The sequence below is a fragment of the Apiospora phragmitis genome (genome assembly GCF_038363925.1).
Source record: "Apiospora phragmitis strain CBS 135458 chromosome Unknown utg000008l:1.0-3514335.0:1.0-3519231.0, whole genome shotgun sequence".
NCBI lineage: Eukaryota > Fungi > Ascomycota > Sordariomycetes > Amphisphaeriales > Apiosporaceae > Apiospora > Apiospora phragmitis.
Genome location: NW_027117407.1, coordinates 873505 through 890230, shown reverse-complemented (window position 1 = coordinate 890230; position 16726 = coordinate 873505). Strand labels below are relative to the sequence as shown.

The window sequence follows — 16726 nt, the reverse complement described above, 5'->3', positions numbered from 1 at the left end:
ACATTAGGTAGTGATGGTCACATACGAATAAATAAGTGACCGATGTTGGGTGGTTCTTTCTCATTCTCAAAACCCCATTACGAACCAATACTACCTAGGTGTATATCAATGGAAGAAACGGCGGATCACAGATCGCAAACTTCCTGTTTGTTCACCCTCGCTTCAGCAAACCTAGATCGGCACCGGCACCGGCATCACGAAGGTTGCCGGCCGATTATGTTGAGGTCAAACTCTCGCAACGATGATGTGCCACACAGTGCCTAGAACGGAGAGCCACCCCGCGAACGAGCTCCAACACAAAAACGGCCGTTAGCTTCCTTTCCGACCCAGTGCAAAGGGTGCCTAATTTACCAAGGGCCGATCGCCGTTGAAATTAAAGGAGAAACAATAAATGAGCTACTAACAAAATACCATTGCATCTAGATGGAATTATTTCCATCTCTGTTTCGAGAGTCATATTATACATATCGCCAAGCCAAGCCAGCCAGCCAGCAAGCCAGCCATGCCTTGCGGTGCTGGCCTCGGGAGATCGTTCATCGCCCGAATCGCCCTAGCTCTGGTTCTCTTGACCGTTACTCTTTGTCTCCTGTGGTACCGGGATCTCGTGTCGCCTCCGTCGCGTGTGCTCCCCCACGCCCCCTTTAACGTCTTGCAAAACCACGACAAGCAGCCGCAGCCTGGAGCGACGACATCGCCGGCGGCGCCCGCTGCGCAACAGCAGAAAGCCACTTGGGGCCCCAGAAATGCAACCTTGGGAGTATGTTACTTCAATTGTTTCTTCGTCGCAACTTGTATTGATGTTGAATCCTTGTCTGTAGTTTGACGCTATCCTCGCCCTGTCTAAGGGAGGAGGCCAGTCATGGCGTGTGCAAGGTCTGCAAGCAGCGGCGGCGTTGAGTGGCTTGAACGTTACCGTGCCGCCGCAGCCGACCTGGCTTCCCGAGATGGTCGAGGCCTTCGCCGCCCTTAGCCCTGAAGGCGTTCCGAAGCCCGAGCCAGGAAGCGCAGCCGCCTGGCTCGCACATATCGACTTGCTCAAGTACGTCCTGCAGAGTGAGCTCAACTCGGCCCTCATCGTCGAGGATGATGTCGATTGGGACATCCACATCAAGGTAAACTAACCGACTCACCCATCCGCCCGCCGCCATGGACCATCCAAGCACGCAGAAATCAATAACATCCCTTTTTTGTCTCTTGACCTCGTCTGACTTGTCCCCTCTTCCAGGATCAAATGAGCAACATTGCAGAAGCCGTGCGCCAGCAAACGCATGCGCCGCATGATGAGAGCAATCCCTACTCTAGCCAGTGGGACATCCTGTGGATCGGCCACTGCGGCGACACGCCCATGCCCAACGAGACCGTCAGCCTCTTCAAGGACCCCACCGTGCTGGAGCACAAGCGCTACGTGGGCTTCGCTGGGACCAAAAGCTACCTGCAGGCGCACATCCCCGAGGGTCAGCGCGCCGTCTACCGGTCGCAGGGCGCCGTGTGCTCGTACGCCTACGCCGTGCACCGCGGCGGCGTGCGCAAGGTGCTCGACTTTGTCTCCACGGGGCTGGGCCAGGCCTACGACACCAAGCTGTTTTATGGGTGTCGCTCCGGGCTGCTGAAATGCGTCGCCGTCACGCCCGAGGTCATGGTGCACTTCCGCCCCGACACCCAGTTCGGCCAAACTAGCGAGGTGAACCGGCTGAACGAGGCGATAACGCGCCGGGGCGCATGGCCAGCGACGACGGGAGCATCGGCGGCCAGGAGGGGGGCGGGCAACCGGACAAGGTGGCCGTTTCGGAGGCTGAGAAGATCACGGGCACGACCAGCAATATTCGGCAGAGCGCGAGATGTATGAGTCTATGGAAGAAGGCTTGCATTGGTGGCCATAAGTAATTTGGGACGATGCCAGTAAGCACAAGCCTGCTACAAAGCCACTGCTGCGATTACAAGGGCCATGAAAAAGAAATGGAAGAGCAGAGGCTGACCATATTGGAAACGACGGCCTCTGTAGATCTTGTGATTGCTTGTACATAAACACGAACATGAAAACCTGCCATACAAATCTTCAGTCACATAGCGCCCAGCCCTGGCGAGCTAACTGAGAGGGGAGCTTGTAGTGTAGCGTGGGGAGCAGCTCAGCATAGAATAACATCCAATCCCACTGATGGAAATTCGACATTGAATATTGGCAGTCGCATTGTAGCATCTTCGGACCTTTGCTCCGGTTGACGGCAAAGGAGGGCGAGTGGCTCTTGCTACTTACGCCCTCCACTACGTCATAGGCGTAACCGGACACTACGTGTGAGCCACTCCTTCCTCGCGAGACATGCCTACAAAACAAGAGAAAACCGACCTCAACAAACTCAGCACCTACAAAATACTAAATCATCGAACCGTGTGTACTGTAAGCTCCCGCAAAGAAATTCGCGTTGTCAGAATGTCTCAAGAAGAAGCGGAAGAAGAAAACCACTGTCTCCTCCAGGGGTTCGAATGGCACGTGCCCGCGGACCAGAAGCACTACCGGCGCCTGCAGGGCGCCCTGCCCGACCTCAAGGCCATCGGGATCGACAACGTCTGGCTCCCGCCGGCCTGCAAGGGCGCGGGCGGCGCCGCGGCTAACGGCTACGACGTCTACGACCTGTACGACCTCGGCGAGTTCGACCAGAAGGGCAGCCGGGCGACCAAATGGGGGCCCAAGGAGGACCTGCTCGCCCTGAGCGAGAGGGCGCGGGAGCTGGGCGTGGGGTTGTACTTCGACGCCGTCCTCAATCACAAGGCGGGCGCTGACGAGAAGGAGAAGTGCCGGGTGCAGGAAGTGGAACAGGAAGGTGGGTGTGTCTCAAATGGCATCGTGCAATACCCCCTCTCTATCCCCATCCTACTTCCTCTTTCATTCTATTTCCTCGCCCCCTCTCTTGCTTGCCTTAAAAAAGCCGGCTGAGTCTTCATCATTGCTGATCGGACATCGCCAGACCGGACCAAGGACGTCGGCAAGCCGTTTGAGATCGAAGCCTGGTTTGGGTTCCACTTTCCCCGGCCGGGGCGACCAGTACAGCGCCCAGAAGTACCACTGGGAGCACTTTTCCGGCACCGACTACGACGACAAGCGCGACAGTATGGGCATTTTCCGCGTCGAGGGAAAGTGCTGGAGCCAGTCGGTCGGCCGCGAGGCCGGCAACGCCGACTTCCTCATGTTCGCGGACCTCGACTACTCGCACCCCGAGGTCGCCGCCGACGTCCTTCGCTGGGGCCCCTGGGTCGTCCGGCAGCTGGGGCTCCGGGGTCTTCGTCTCGACGCGTGCCAGCACTTCTCGGAGCGCTTCACCAACGAGTTCGTCGCGCACCTCGAGAAGGAGTTTGGCAGCGATTCCTTGTTTCTCGTGGGCGAGTTCTGGGTCAAAGACAGGACCGAGATGCTCGAGTACCTCGACAATATGCACCACAAATTCTGGCTCTTCGACGCGCCGCTCGTGTACCACTTCTCGGCGCTGTCGCGGCAGCAGGAGCGCGGGGATCTGCGCACGGTGTTCGACGGCTCCCTGGTGCAGGCGCGGCCCGGCGCCGCCGTCACCGTCGTCATGAACCACGACACGCAGCCGGGGCAGACGGTCGACACGCCCATCGCGGCCTTCTTCAAGCCCCTGGCGTACGCGCTGATCCTGCTGCGCGCCGAGGGCTACCCGAGCGTCTTCTACGGCGACCTGTACGGCATTAAAGGGAAGCAGCCGCAGGCGCCCGCCTGCGACGGCCGCCTGCCCGACCTCGTCCTCGCCCGCAAGCTGTACGCGCACGGCGACCAGGTGGACTACTGGGCGGAGCGCCACTGCGTGGGGTTCGTGCGGCGCGGGACCTCGGCGGCGACGCGCCCATGGGGGCTCGCTTGCGTCATGAGCAATGCCGGGCCTGGTCGAATTCGCATGGAGGTTGGGGAGGCGCATGGGGGCAAGGTCTGGACGGATGTGCTACGGTGGCGGGGCGACGTGGTGCGGATCGATGACGGCGGGTTCGGGGATTTTCCTTGCGCTGGCAAGTCGGTCTCGGTCTGGGTGAACAGGGACGCCGAGGGGAGGGAGCGTTTCGGCAAATTGTAAGTACCGTCTATCACCCATCACCCACCCCCTTTTTGGATTTGGTGGGCTAGTTTGCATGCACTAACTCGGGGGTAACTATTTAGCGATGCCGACATCTACGCAAAGGCTTGAGTGAATTAGTGGCATAGGGGAGATGTTGAGGCTACGAGTAGGTCTTTCGACATTGGGATGGGTGATTCACGGATTATGAGTCTCGCTGATCAACCCCAATATTACACATGTTTTATTTCGTCATCACACAGGGCTTGTCACTTATTCATTAAATCGAGGTTTAGGGGCATAATAATTCATTGCTAACTCATTTGCTACTTCATCGCGAGGGAATCGTCGCATATTCGCTACTACATCAGTGTTACTCAGATCCATATGGCATCATCGCTTGGGCCATACTTTATCTTGAGATCTACTGAACAATGGCATCAATGGGTGTGTGGACTATACCAGAGCCAGTCTACAGAACTACCTCTCAAATTGGCTCGAAGGGTGAGTGGTAAGCATCGTCGTCGTCGTCGTCGTCACCGATACCAATAAAACGCTGCAGATCCTCATCATCACTGTCGCCAAGATCAATGAGACCGGACGTGTCCGGTGCCGGTGCCGGCTGCGAGTAGTCGAACTTGGTGGTTCTGGAGGCGTTCGGCTCCTGGTCCGGCAACAATTCGATGATCTGCGCAAGGGTTAGGTCAGTACCAGGGGTCATGTCGTCGGAAAAGGGGCCGCGAGGCTGATCACGGTCATCGTCCGCAACGTCAAGCGCCATATTGTCGAATAGACTGCTGATGTCGACCTCGCCCGACGTGGTGCCCTGGGCTGGCTGCTTCTGCTTCTGTTTCTTCGGCTTGGGTTCAAGCACGTCAAGCAACTGCTGCAGATACTTGGGATCATCCTGGCGAATGATCTCATGGTAGCGCGCCAACTCCTCGAGATCGTCACGGAAATACTGCCGCAACACAGCCGTGTCCTCTGCGTCTTACATTACAATGTCTTGGAGGTCGAAGGTGGACTTCTCCAACGATGGCGGTGTCTGCGGCTGCTGCGGCTGCGGCTGCTGCTGCTTGAGCAAGGCGGTTGCAGCCGCTTCAGCCTGTGTCCGTTTCTGATCCTTGGAACTTTCGATCTCGGTCAGCTTGCGACGAACATGGCCACTGAGCAGGGGTTTTAGTAGAGCAGCGCCCTTTCGCTTCTTTGGCTGGTCTCCGATGCGAGAAGGTCTCATAGCCGGGACGGGCCGTGCCGGTCCCGCCTTACCGCCGATGGACGACGAGGAGGAGGCACCCAAGTTCTCTTTGCATTCCTGGCATTGCGTCAAGAATTCGTGGGGGTTGGCACAGGCCGGCATATGGAGCTGTTCCACTTGACCGACCTTACTGCAAACCGTACATCTCATGAAGCGACACATGGTTGTGTATGTTCGTGTCCTGAAAATGTGAAATAGTTTATGGTATCTTCTTTGGTATGAGGTTCTGATGACAGAGTTGTGTGTGATGGGATAAAGATTGGACGAGCAAGGGATTCCCGGCATCTTTATATACACCAAGAAATTTCGTAACATTGGTATAGTTTCCAAAAACAACCATGGTCTTTACGAACTACATGTAGTGTGAGGTAAACAATACTATTATTTGACAAACGAATACATACTTTACCTGGATTACTTCCTGTCTTACTCTGGCATTGAAACAAAAGCGTGTTACGGGGCCTTTATTGTCGGCCTTTGTTCCGTAACATTGGTACTGGGACCTTTTGTGTTGACCTGATGACAACAATGAGGGAGATTTGTTGCTTGGTCAATCTCTAAACGGCGCACCTGTTTCCCTGAAAACACAACACCAAGAACAGCAGGGTTACATTATTGGTTTTAACAACCATGGCAAATCCCCTTGAACAGTTTGATCATTTCTCCCCTTCGCATCCATGACTGCTATCAGATATTTCCAGGGGAATGCCATCACTAATCGTCCTGCAGTCAAGTGATGGGCATGATGGGGCAACGACACCGGCCTTTTCCCCCCTGACCCGGCGGGGAGAGACGGCCTCCAACCCAACAGTAGCAGCAGCCCATGACTACACAGCACCAGGGTCATATCGGCGAAGAGCTCGTACCAACCTCTGCAACCAAAGAGGATGTGACCGAATAATGGCAAGTGCCCCCCTTCTGCTTCCGCTTCTTCTTCTTCGCAGCACCACCAGGCAACGCCGAGCGGCAGCGGTAGACACAGAGAAAACATCCGCGCTGACTTGTAATCGGCTAGGCGGAGAGGCCGAAAGTCCGGCGTGTACGAGGGCGCCCAGCTCGAGTGGCACGTAGTGAAGCATGAGCCCTTATTCCGCTTCCTCGCAGGTATTCAAAAACTTGTGTTCTTCCGAATGCATTGGAATCACCTCATACGGGGGTGAGTCGTAGACTGCCTGAGATCGAAGGCATGAACCAAGTCGAAGTCGAAGCCGAAGCCGCAAACCAAGCAAAAGAAAAAACTACAGCAACGACTTCCAGCAAGCAGCATGCCTACCTGGCGACTCGGATCCTCACTGTAGGCCTGCAAAGCACGACACCCGACACTCCCCTAGACCTCCAGAGCCAGAAGAGAAAACGCGACGGGGCCGGTGACGGTGACGACATGGCCACCCAGCGTCGTATTCCTCCAGGTCTCGGTGGTAATACAGAATCGCAATGATGAGATGGGTAATGCCCAGGAGTCGCTGACCACTTTGCCCCATGATCATTACCCGAGCCATCTGATATACATACCTGGTTGACTTGTAAACGAGTCACACTGTATTCACGAGATAAAGAATCATGGCAATGGGCAAGAGAATATTCATCTGCAAAACACTCCGTACTACTTTCGGGCGAGACCAAACTCCCCTTCATGACCTTATGTAATCAGCGCTGCTCATCCTGTTGCACTGTTCAGCCCATTCGCGTTATGGGCGGGATACCCCAGTTCTTCTTTCCTGATCTACGCAAAAGCAAGGGTTCACAATTTCCCTAGATCGTTGAGCGTGCCATTTATTTCCTTCTTCCCCTCAAATCGACACAGCATCGGAGCTAAACTTTCCCACATGACAAATGGTATTGGAAAGTGACCCTCCTCATCTCGGCATGAGCGTAGAGGCCGTGATAGGGACGTATGAGTCGGTTGTCCGACTGGCTATGCCAATGTTGGAGTCAAATACTCCGCCGCTTGGATTGGATATGCAATTGGATTGGTTCTGTCGGTGAAGGCGATGAGCGTGTTTTTTTTGGTGCCAATGGTCGTATCATTGGTCTGCGTCAGTCTATCGATTGTCAGGTATCGCCTAGTGAACCGCATTGCTGTCGCCGTCGTCCTTCTCTACAAGGAATCCATTAAAGTCAATGGCTTTGAAATCGGACATGCGGTAACGGTGCAACTGGTTCAGAGTCGAGTCGTTCCAGAAGACCCAACCGCACATTCGACGGGTGGCGATGACGCTTTCAGCCTCCCGTTGGGTAATGGGCTTGATGGTGTCCCTCATGTGTTTAATTTGCCGATTGCGCCACTTGTTCCATGAGTAGTTAGGCTTGATTCCTGCGCTCATGATGCCGCCCTCATCAAAGCGGACTATGTTCCGTTCTGCATGTTGAGCACCTGTGAACCGTGAACTACGTCGGAATCTGTGGACTTTAGCCCATTGGTTGTTGCAGCAGCGGCGCATTGTGCATTGGGGATCGCCGTTCAGGACGCCACACATGAAGTCCCTGTGATGGTTCCCAAGCATCAGCCCTTGGCCTCCATCATTATCAGAAGACTGAACACGCTGTAAGATGTCCTTGTAGACGAGTCTACAGCGCACATCGTGCGGTCCCACGACACTGTCCCACACTCTCTTGACGCCACTGGCGAGCTTGGCCCGTAGAAGAACGTCCCGATCGTATGGGGCCAGCCATGCATTAATCCTTAAATGTCGAACGGGATAGGTTTGCGACGTGAGGTACCGTTGCTTGATATTGTCCTCGAATTCCATCTCCTCACAGATAAGCATTTGAAGCGAGTAGAGATAACCATAAACACAGGCTACTTCTTCGGTTTCAGAAGGGGGAGTTGGATGAGTGGGTTTTTGTTTCCGTTATACTCGCCGTTACTTTCAAGGTGGGCGTGAACGCGGGCATACAGCTCGAACCGGAAAAATGCGCGTTGGAACTTGGTGAGCTCATCTTTAGTTAAATGCTTGTTGGGGCGGATTTGGGATGCCGTTTTCTTTGATCGCAAAGTCGGGTGAGCCCAGCTGGGGACGTTGTTGTAGACGTAGAAGTCCTTGAGAGGATCGCATTTGGCCTTTGCTGCATAATCGTCGATGAAATGCTCGATGTAGGAGCCCAGTCGAGCGAGAGTAACAGCGTGGCGGAGACGGAACATATCGCCAGTATAACCAGGAACGGTGCAACTGAGGGTGCGAGAGGGAGGGCTGCTTGGCTCGGCAGGAACGAAGGCAAATTTTCTTTGCTTCCAGAGCTGAACGGCCCTCTCGGCCGCAGGTTTCCACTTCACGGTCGGCTTGTCGGCATTGTCCATGTTGGGAGGGTAAGGCAGAGAGGCTGCTGCCAAGGCATCGTTGAGGACCGCGGGAGAACGCCACTGCTGAAGGTAACGCTATGCTCGAGGATCTCATTGTAGTATCCGTAGAAGATGCGATGGAAGGTGGGTGATGCGGAGATGAGCGACAGTATAGAGGCGGCATCCATCTCCTTGAGAATCATCACCTTGAGCTCAATAGCCAGAGACTCCAGCTTTGGCGACACCATGGTGCCGTTGGGGAGCGGTGCTAGACGAAACTGTTCTCGTTTGTTGAAGTCAAGCGGTTGACTACGTTCACTTTATCAACGACGGTGGGCGATCATGATCACCTTGGGGTGTATGATTGAAGAACGATCGCCGAGGCCAAGATGTTGAGGCTGCTGGAAGGCAAAAGTGCTTCTTGATTCTGTTGATTGAGAGGGTGGACGCAAGTGTGGTTGTGCCAGGTAGGAGCTCTTGAATAGTACCAAAAACCAAAAGCTTCCCACATCACTTAAACTTCACCTGAGGTCGACCAGACAATCACCTAAGGGTAGTACTGGTAGATTATCCCACAGGTTGGAGACGAAGCCGCGGTATTGCAAAGACTTCGTCGTTGCCTCCTTTCCCATCACGCCCCGCTCTTTCCGTTTGACTGCTCTGTATTAATTCAACTCTTGCTCGGAAACTGCCACAAGATTAGCATGATTGCTACTCGAGTCGGGATCTGGATGTTTATCCCATACGCGTGAAAGCGCGAGGCACTACGGAATAAGCACACCGTATAAGCATGGCGACACGCGATTCCACAATTCCAGGAGCACTTTCCTGTCCATGCAATCTGGAGTAGCCGACTCCAAATACATGACCACAATGGGATAACTGGCTGGCGATATATTTATTGCCACAGATACCGGCTGGCTCATTGGAGCAGATGCGGATCAAAATGCTCCCAGGACATGAATAAAACGCGGAAACATCAAAAGCAGCTAAGCGGCCAAGTGACTCATTCTTACAACTGACTGTTTATCTGCGCAAGTGGAGAAAAAGGCTAGAAACAACCCATCAAGAGGGCACAGAGGCGGAGGTTGACAATGGCAAGAGCAAACCTTAGAGGAATGCGATATTGTATTTTCCCATCTCCCAGACCAAGATGGCAGCAAATGACAAGATTGGATCTCGAAAACAAAATATAGCAAACCAAAATAAGGTATTTCAATGAACACCCCTTTTCTCGACGTACACTGGCCAATCTCCCGGAACCGCGGCAACGAAGGTCTTGTAAGACCACTCCTGTTCCGGATTGACGAGGGAGATATCGTAGCGGCGCACGATCGTCGGCAAGATCTTGGACAGCTCGATGCGTACGAGGTTCTGCCCCACGCACGAGTTATAGCCCAAGCCAAACTACATCACACAACATGATCGATAGTCAGCCATGTCGCGCTTTTCATGAGCTTTTGGGGGGTGTGCGACTGAAGTAGGAGCAAGAATGAACAACTTACAGGTATAAAGTACTTGTCCAATGCTGCCGTCTTCTTGTCATCCCCAAGCCACCTCTCCGGCACAAACTCGTGCGTGTCCGGGCCCCAAAGCTCCTCTGACAGCAGTATGCTGGGAAGGTGGACAGAAAGCACGGTACCGGCCTCGAAGGTCCGGTCTCCAATCGTGATGCCGCCGCGCGGCGCCACGCGCTGCAGGCCGATGGTGGAGGGCGGACAGATGCGCATGCACTCCTTAATGCACGCTTGTAGATACGGGAGCTTCTGGGCTACCGCAAAAGAAAAGACGGGATGGTCCTGAGAAGGTTCTCCTTCTTGTTGCTGCTGCTCATGCTGCTCTGTTGCAGCCTTATCGATCTCTTCTTGGAGTCGCCTCCAAGCTGTAGGGTGACGGACAGTATGATAGGTAAAGGACTGCAAGGCGCATGTGACGGTATCCGCTCCGGCGCTGCTAGTAAGATTAGTTTCAAGAACTTTGACAACGTCGTAATGAGCTATTTGCCTGCCTACCTGACATTGGACGTAGCAGCCGCTTGCACGTCCTTGGCCGTCAACCGATCCGGCTGCTCCTCATGCGTCCGGAGCCAGTGCGCGACGTAGTCGAACCGGGCGTCCGGGTCCCTCTTCCGCTGCTCCAGCGCCCTGATGCTGCGGTCCACGACGTAGCTGGACGGCATCACCAGCCGAAAGAGCGGGGCGAAAAGGGGGCTCACGAGTAGCCCCTGCAGCCGGGGGAAGTAGGGCAGCACGGCCACGTAGGCGCCAAACGCGAGCCCCTGCCGGAGTGAGTCCTCGATGTCGCCGCCTCTCTCCAGGAACCCGAAGCTCTTGGAGAAGATGACTTCGCCTAGATATGTGCCCCGGGTCCGGTCAGTTGCGATGTTCTGCCAAGCCAAAAGGTCGTCGGGGTCAAATTCACAAGTGTGGTCCGAAAGGAGTCAAGGGGCGGGCAACCGGATTCGTTTTTTAAGGGGGTTCGCTAGCTCACCCATGATATCGTAGGCGATGAACGTGAAGAACTTGGACAAGTCCATGGGCTTAGAAGATGCCGCATGCTCGTCCAACCACCCGAGTAGGAGCTCTATCTGGGCGTTTATAGCTTGCTCTGACTGCAGGAGGCTCGAGGTGGTGTAAGCGGACGCCAGCAGTCTAGACCTCTCGATCTTTTCCTTGGGGTCCATTTGTAGCCATGGGGGTCTTGTACGTAGAGTCGGGAAAGGTCAGAGTCTTATACCAATAGCCCTGTACGTGTAGTCGTTATGAGAAAGGGAGCGCATCAACTAAACGCATCTTCTGGAGTAGGCACCAACCTTGGACAGCGGTTCCCGCAATAGCTTCCGTGGTCCATCGGGATGGGCGACACTGACTTCGTCAGGCGCGATGCGCACGAAATGGCCCAGTCGGCGATGGAGAGCGGTGATATCTCTTGCGTGTGTTCCATTCTTGATAATTCTCGCGTGCCAAAGGCGTGTAAAGGCAGCTAGGTGTGGACCAGGTACGTCTCTAAGAGCCCAGTAACGACGACAGACTAATACGACGAAAAGTGTTGGGGCCACAAGTGCAAGTATAGTTTGGATTTCGATTATCGCTTTAGGGTTGATTGCCTCAAAACTTGAGGTCCACATCGCGAGACGTCCTTTGTCCGGCGTCTGTTCTTCTTTCTGGCACTTGCCGGTCGAACCATTTCCCTTGAAGGCAGCCGAAACCACTGCCTTTTGACCTGAATGCTTCCTCCTCTCGACTAGAAGACCTAAACAGGCCTTCTGTTACATTCATTTGAAAGTTGGATTAATAATGCGGCAAATCCCGTCGAGGTTGACGACGATCCTCCCTTCCGGACCCTCCGTTTTCCATTTTCCAAGTTTTTTCCTTTTTCTGGGGAGCCAATGCAGAGAGGATCTGGAGCAAGGGACAAAAGCGAGATCCGGGTGAAGGTACCCACCGCTTCAGCTTCCTTATCACGATGCCTAAATCGTTAGTGCTGACTGCTTTCTTGGGCTGCAAATTTTCCAAATGCGGACAGTTGCACTCGATTTATAAAGCTGCATTATCATGCGCAATATGACGTGGCAAACCTGCATGAAACGGGTCGGACTGGCTCGGGATTGGCGAAAATCCTATCTCCAGACATTATCCCATCCTGCCTGCTCGACGGCAAAAGCAATAGCCAGCTTGCAGAATTCGGCCATGTGCTAGACATCGATGTACGTTCTTAGCGATTGGGTCGACGTGGGACTTAAGTAGTGTCTAAACTTACGTCGAAGGAGAACTTGCCCGTCTCATCATCCACATACATGGTATCATTCACAGTATGCATGTACGGGTTGTAATCACCGGGGAACACTCCTCCGGCTGAGGGATCGCCTTCGGTAGCGAACGCCGAGGGGTAGCCAAGCTTCGTGTAAGACATATAGTCGGAACCACCTCTTCTGTAATGAAAGGTTAGACCACGGCATATACTTGGATCCTGGACAACGCGGTTGATACTTACGGGTCAAGTGTGGTAATGAGGGAAGGAAGAGAGGTGTATTCTTCGCCCAGTTTGGAGATCCACTCCGTCAGCGGGTCATCTGCCTGGGTCTTGACGAGGACAATGGATTCAGTCGAGTTGGTCGCCACAAACGCTGTCGCATCGAATTCCACCATGGCTCCAATGCGCGCCCCCGATTCTTTCTTGTAGCACGCCACCAAGTTGCTACCTAGGTTGCCCCCTTCTTCGCCCGCATACCAATGGAACTCTACAGGGCCATCTTTTGGGGTGAATCCGTTCGTCGCGAGGACCCGGAAGGCTTCAAGAATGGTCACGGTCCCGGAGCCATCATCGTCGGCGCCTGGCGCGGGAAGAAGAGGAAACAGGTAGTTGGCCGAGTCCTGGTGGGCACCTATGACTGTCAGGGGCAAGCTCCAGTTGCGCACTTTGGGCTCGAAGCGCGCAATGATCGACGGCTGCGGGAATGGATGAGTAAAGTACTCCAGCGAAATATAGCTATGGAGTGGCGCCTCGGCGATGATCTGAGCTATTTGATCATGAATCCACTGTGCGCTCTCCTCCCCTGTGGCACCTCCGAACCAACGATTGTAGAATCCAGTCAGGTGTTCTAGATCATCATACATTCTCTGCGTCGAGACCTGATGTAACAATGGCCGGACAAGGGGCTGCTTTGTGAAATTCGGAAGGTCTATAGTTTATCGGCATTAACAGAGAGGGCAAGTCATTTCGGGTGCCAACGACACTTACGGGCTTTCCCGGCTTGTATGCCAACGTGCTGCGCGTAGAATTCGTAATGATCAGTAATATCCACAAACTTCTTGTGCTGCCTTCGCAACCGCAGCTTGTCGCCTTCCGTCATCCATTGCGGCTTCTCCTCGCCCTGTAAATGCAGTAATTTTGGCTCTGTAAGCTCCTTGACTGCCTCGGGATGTAGAGCGACAAAGGCATCAACTGGATCGGGATGCTTGGCTAGAGCGGCCATTATCGCATCATCAACGACATGAGGGGGTCGAGGTCCTGAGGTTTCGCGAAAACCGCCAAGCACGACTTGGCTGTCGCCAGAGGGCGTGCTGGCGACGAGCTGCGAGCTACCAAGTAGCAAGCAAAGCAGTTTGCTGGTTCCATCGGATCCAAGCATCGTAAGCATGTTTTAGGCGAGTGGTTCTGTCCAGGTCCCGAAGCTTGGTCTTTGCCTAAATGCGTGAAGCTAAGTTTGGAGAACCCTCTCGCCCTTCAGGCTTAAATGTACCTGCAATCGCGGCGCAGCACACCTACATGCAGGTAAGATTCCCTGCAAGGAGTAAACAAAAAATCCTGGACCAAACCCCAAGTTGCGATGGAGGCATAAGTTGGAGAGTACGTAAGCTGCATCATGAGTGCTATCATTTCATCCTTGTTCGGAATAACTGAACGCCATTGGAAGTGTAACGCCGAGCACACCACTAGCCCGCGATTCGTCCGAGCTGTCGGGACGAAGAGATAAGGTAAAGAGGGAGACACACCCGATTGGTGCAAAATTGGGATGAGTGTACGTACGTAGTAGATTGCTTCGTCTGGTTGCGACAGCTTCACACCATTCTGATTGCAGTCGTCTTCATTCCAACGCAAGCCTCATTCGTTTCCATCATGTTCATGACGCGGCGCTTTCATGGTACGGGGATACTGTGCATGGCATCATGGCATCAAAAGTGGTCCAACTCCGACCAGCTGCCCTCTCCAAATTTGGTAATCCGAGAGGCGCTGTTGAAGTAGAAGAAGGAAAGAGGAAAGAAGGGCGCTAACATCAACATGGAGGCTGACATTGGAAAAGCTGTGAGACATCGGGGGGAACCTTAAGGCTAGGTAGGCGCACATGGTCGCGGCTGCCCAATGCGGCAATTAGTCTGACTTTTATATGATATCTGTCGCGTTCAATCGGTCGTGAGACGGCACAAAATCTACTATTTCCCCATATATAGAGGAACCAGATATCGAGATGTTGTTAGACGCTCATAAGCCTACCTACACTCCACGACTTTCGAGTTGATGGCATCATCCAGGCCGGTGTCGGCTCGGCTAGCGGTCGACCGATTAGGCTGACTACCTAAATCCGAGGGGGCCGCACTGATGTTAACCTAGCGCTTTCCGGATGGCAGTGATTAATGACTTGCCGATGAAGCCATGATGGATTTTCTGCTCTTTCATTGTTGTTGGCTGTCGCGTGCTCCTATGATACCTACTCGTATTCTCTCTATCAGATATTGATCAGCAAGTATGGAGAGCATTGTGCGACCATTCCGCTGGTTCTACCATGAATTCGGAATCATCTCGATCCACGACAGTGGCCGCAATGCCTGGATCATCATCCTTGCAAGACTTGCCGCATGTTCGCGCATGGTACTATATCACTCATTTTGGGTACGTACGCCCCACAACGCTGCTCTCTCGAGCGAGGGCAGCGGCGTGAGGAAATCCACTCACCCGTTGTGACTTCATAAACTGACAGGAACATGTAGCCATCTACTTCGCGGCGCTAGACTTTACTGATCACCAAATCGGGCTGTTCATGACCCTAACACTGCTTGGCGATGTCTTCCTAGGCACCTTTCTCACGCTGATTGCGGATCGCGTGGGGAGACGCAAAGTGTTACTGGGTGGTTCTTTTTCTCATGATATTCAGCGGCATCATCTTTGCAACCTTTGAGAACTTCTGGATCCTGCTCTTCGCCGCCGTTGTTGGCGTCGTCAGTGTCACTGGTGGGGACTTTGGGCCATTTCGAAGCATCGAGGAGTGAGTTACTCAATAATACCGTCAGCTGCATGAGGCTCCAGGAAGTCGACTTACACGATTCTGCAGATCTATGTTGTCGCAGCTAACTACACCCTCCACGAGGTCGGATGTTCTCAGCTGGTACGTCGCGACCTCAACACTCGGGGTCCTCACTGGGAAGTGAAGCAGGTGGTCGCATCGTCCACACATTGCGAGAGCAGAGAGGCTGGACAATTATCAACGCATATCACGCACTCTTCTGGCTCTATGTTGGGATGGGCATTGTGAACGTCATTCTGGCTGCACTTTTGACCGACGCCTGTGAGCTGCAGCAACAAGACGGCTATACTCAAATCCCACAGGGTGAACAGCAGGGAGCCAACAGGGGTACCGCCGCGATATCGAGTCTCCCCAGCTCCGCACCATTGTCACCTCAAGTGCCACAGAACTGGTTCCGTCGGAGTACGACTTGGCTGAGTGATCGCTTATGTCAAATTTCTGTCCCAACTCGCCGGGTCATGTACAAGCTGTGGATCTTGCTCGCTCTCGACTCGGTCGCAGATGGGATGGTGCCTTATTCTTGGACGACCTACTACATGGACGAAAACTTCCACCCATCAAAGTCTACTCTGGGTGATGTGATCTCGGTGGCCTACTTTCTTGGCGCCATCTCTGCCATGTTTGCTGGGCCACTAGCACGACGGATTGGTTTAGTGAACACAATGGTCTTCACCCACGTTCCGTCATCTGCTGCTGTGCTGCTTTTTCCCTGCCGAACATCTTCTGGATGACCGTAGCTTTGCTCTTTGTGCGAAGTGCCCTGAACCCTCTCGATCAGGCCCCACGCACCGTGCTTATTGCGGCTGTCGTCCGACCCGAGGAGCGTACTGCCGTCATGGGCATTACCAGTCTGGTTCGGACGTGTGCGGCCATGATTGGACCTACGTTAACCGGACTACTAGCGGCTAATAAGCAGTTCTGGCTGGCTTTTTTCGTGGCCGGTATTGCTCGACTGTCGTACGATTTCGGTCTCTATGCGATGTTCATCAACATCAAGCTCCATCAGCATGAAACTCAACCGATCAGCACTTTGGACGGGCAGGTGGATGAAGAGCAGCCTCTCGAGCTCGAAAGAGTATCTTTCTCTACGACTGATAGCGAAGACTTGGAAGTCAAAACGAAGAAGGAGGGAGGAGGAAGGTGGCGCGAGCGACTCACTTCAGTTGCCCGTCGGGAACGAGAGGGTGAGGAGCAGAAGCCCGCACAGATCTTCTGTATTGGACACCTAAGCTCGAGAGAAATACCCGAAAAGACTGCCCTGATAAAAAGTAGACGAAGTAACGACAGCAAAATTGATTATAGACTTATTGGGTATCGACTGTTCC

At 53.8% G+C, this 16726-nt stretch overlaps 8 protein-coding genes across 8 annotated transcripts; 4 read left to right on the top strand and 4 right to left on the bottom strand.

Moving 5' to 3' along the window:
* Positions 1-502: 502 nt before the first annotated feature.
* Positions 503-1884, top strand: PG994_008705 (uncharacterized protein; the record flags this gene model as incomplete). The annotated part of the gene is made up of 4 exons (XM_066860114.1): positions 503-757; positions 819-1112; positions 1226-1639; positions 1678-1884. 4 exons carry the CDS (start codon positions 503-505, stop codon positions 1882-1884), a joined length of 1170 nt encoding a protein of 389 aa, XP_066713703.1.
* A 544-nt stretch (positions 1885-2428) lies between these two features.
* Positions 2429-4082, top strand: PG994_008704 (glycoside hydrolase family 13 protein; the record flags this gene model as incomplete). Its single annotated transcript, XM_066860113.1, has 2 exons — positions 2429-2827; positions 2964-4082. 2 exons carry the CDS (start codon positions 2429-2431, stop codon positions 4080-4082), a joined length of 1518 nt encoding a protein of 505 aa, XP_066713702.1.
* A 466-nt stretch (positions 4083-4548) lies between these two features.
* Positions 4549-5421, bottom strand: PG994_008703 (uncharacterized protein; the record flags this gene model as incomplete). Its single annotated transcript, XM_066860112.1, is given in 2 exon segments — positions 4549-5043; positions 5062-5421. The coding sequence occupies 2 exon segments, from the start codon at positions 5419-5421 to the stop codon at positions 4549-4551; spliced, it is 855 nt and encodes a 284-aa protein (XP_066713701.1).
* Positions 5422-6505: 1084 nt separating this feature from the next.
* Positions 6506-6757, top strand: PG994_008702 (uncharacterized protein; the record flags this gene model as incomplete). The annotated part of the gene is made up of 1 exon (XM_066860111.1): positions 6506-6757. The coding sequence occupies one exon, from the start codon at positions 6506-6508 to the stop codon at positions 6755-6757; it is 252 nt and encodes an 83-aa protein (XP_066713700.1).
* Positions 6758-7382: 625 nt separating this feature from the next.
* On the bottom strand, positions 7383-8617 carry PG994_008701 (uncharacterized protein; the record flags this gene model as incomplete). The annotated part of the gene is made up of 2 exons (XM_066860110.1): positions 7383-8119; positions 8188-8617. 2 exons carry the CDS (start codon positions 8615-8617, stop codon positions 7383-7385), a joined length of 1167 nt encoding a protein of 388 aa, XP_066713699.1.
* Positions 8618-9814: 1197 nt separating this feature from the next.
* On the bottom strand, positions 9815-11282 carry PG994_008700 (uncharacterized protein; the record flags this gene model as incomplete). Its single annotated transcript, XM_066860109.1, has 4 exons — positions 9815-10006; positions 10105-10549; positions 10612-10948; positions 11090-11282. The coding sequence occupies 4 exons, from the start codon at positions 11280-11282 to the stop codon at positions 9815-9817; spliced, it is 1167 nt and encodes a 388-aa protein (XP_066713698.1).
* A 936-nt stretch (positions 11283-12218) lies between these two features.
* Positions 12219-13739, bottom strand: PG994_008699 (peptidase family M28; the record flags this gene model as incomplete). The annotated part of the gene is made up of 4 exons (XM_066860108.1): positions 12219-12293; positions 12359-12530; positions 12593-13280; positions 13340-13739. The coding sequence occupies 4 exons, from the start codon at positions 13737-13739 to the stop codon at positions 12219-12221; spliced, it is 1335 nt and encodes a 444-aa protein (XP_066713697.1).
* A 1106-nt stretch (positions 13740-14845) lies between these two features.
* PG994_008698 (uncharacterized protein) lies at positions 14846-16668 on the top strand (the record flags this gene model as incomplete). Its single annotated transcript, XM_066860107.1, has 5 exons — positions 14846-15057; positions 15252-15362; positions 15404-15482; positions 15704-16049; positions 16139-16668. Coding segments are annotated over 5 exons (1278 nt in total), but the record flags the coding sequence as incomplete, so codon positions are not given.
* Between the last annotated feature and the right edge of the window lie 58 nt (positions 16669-16726).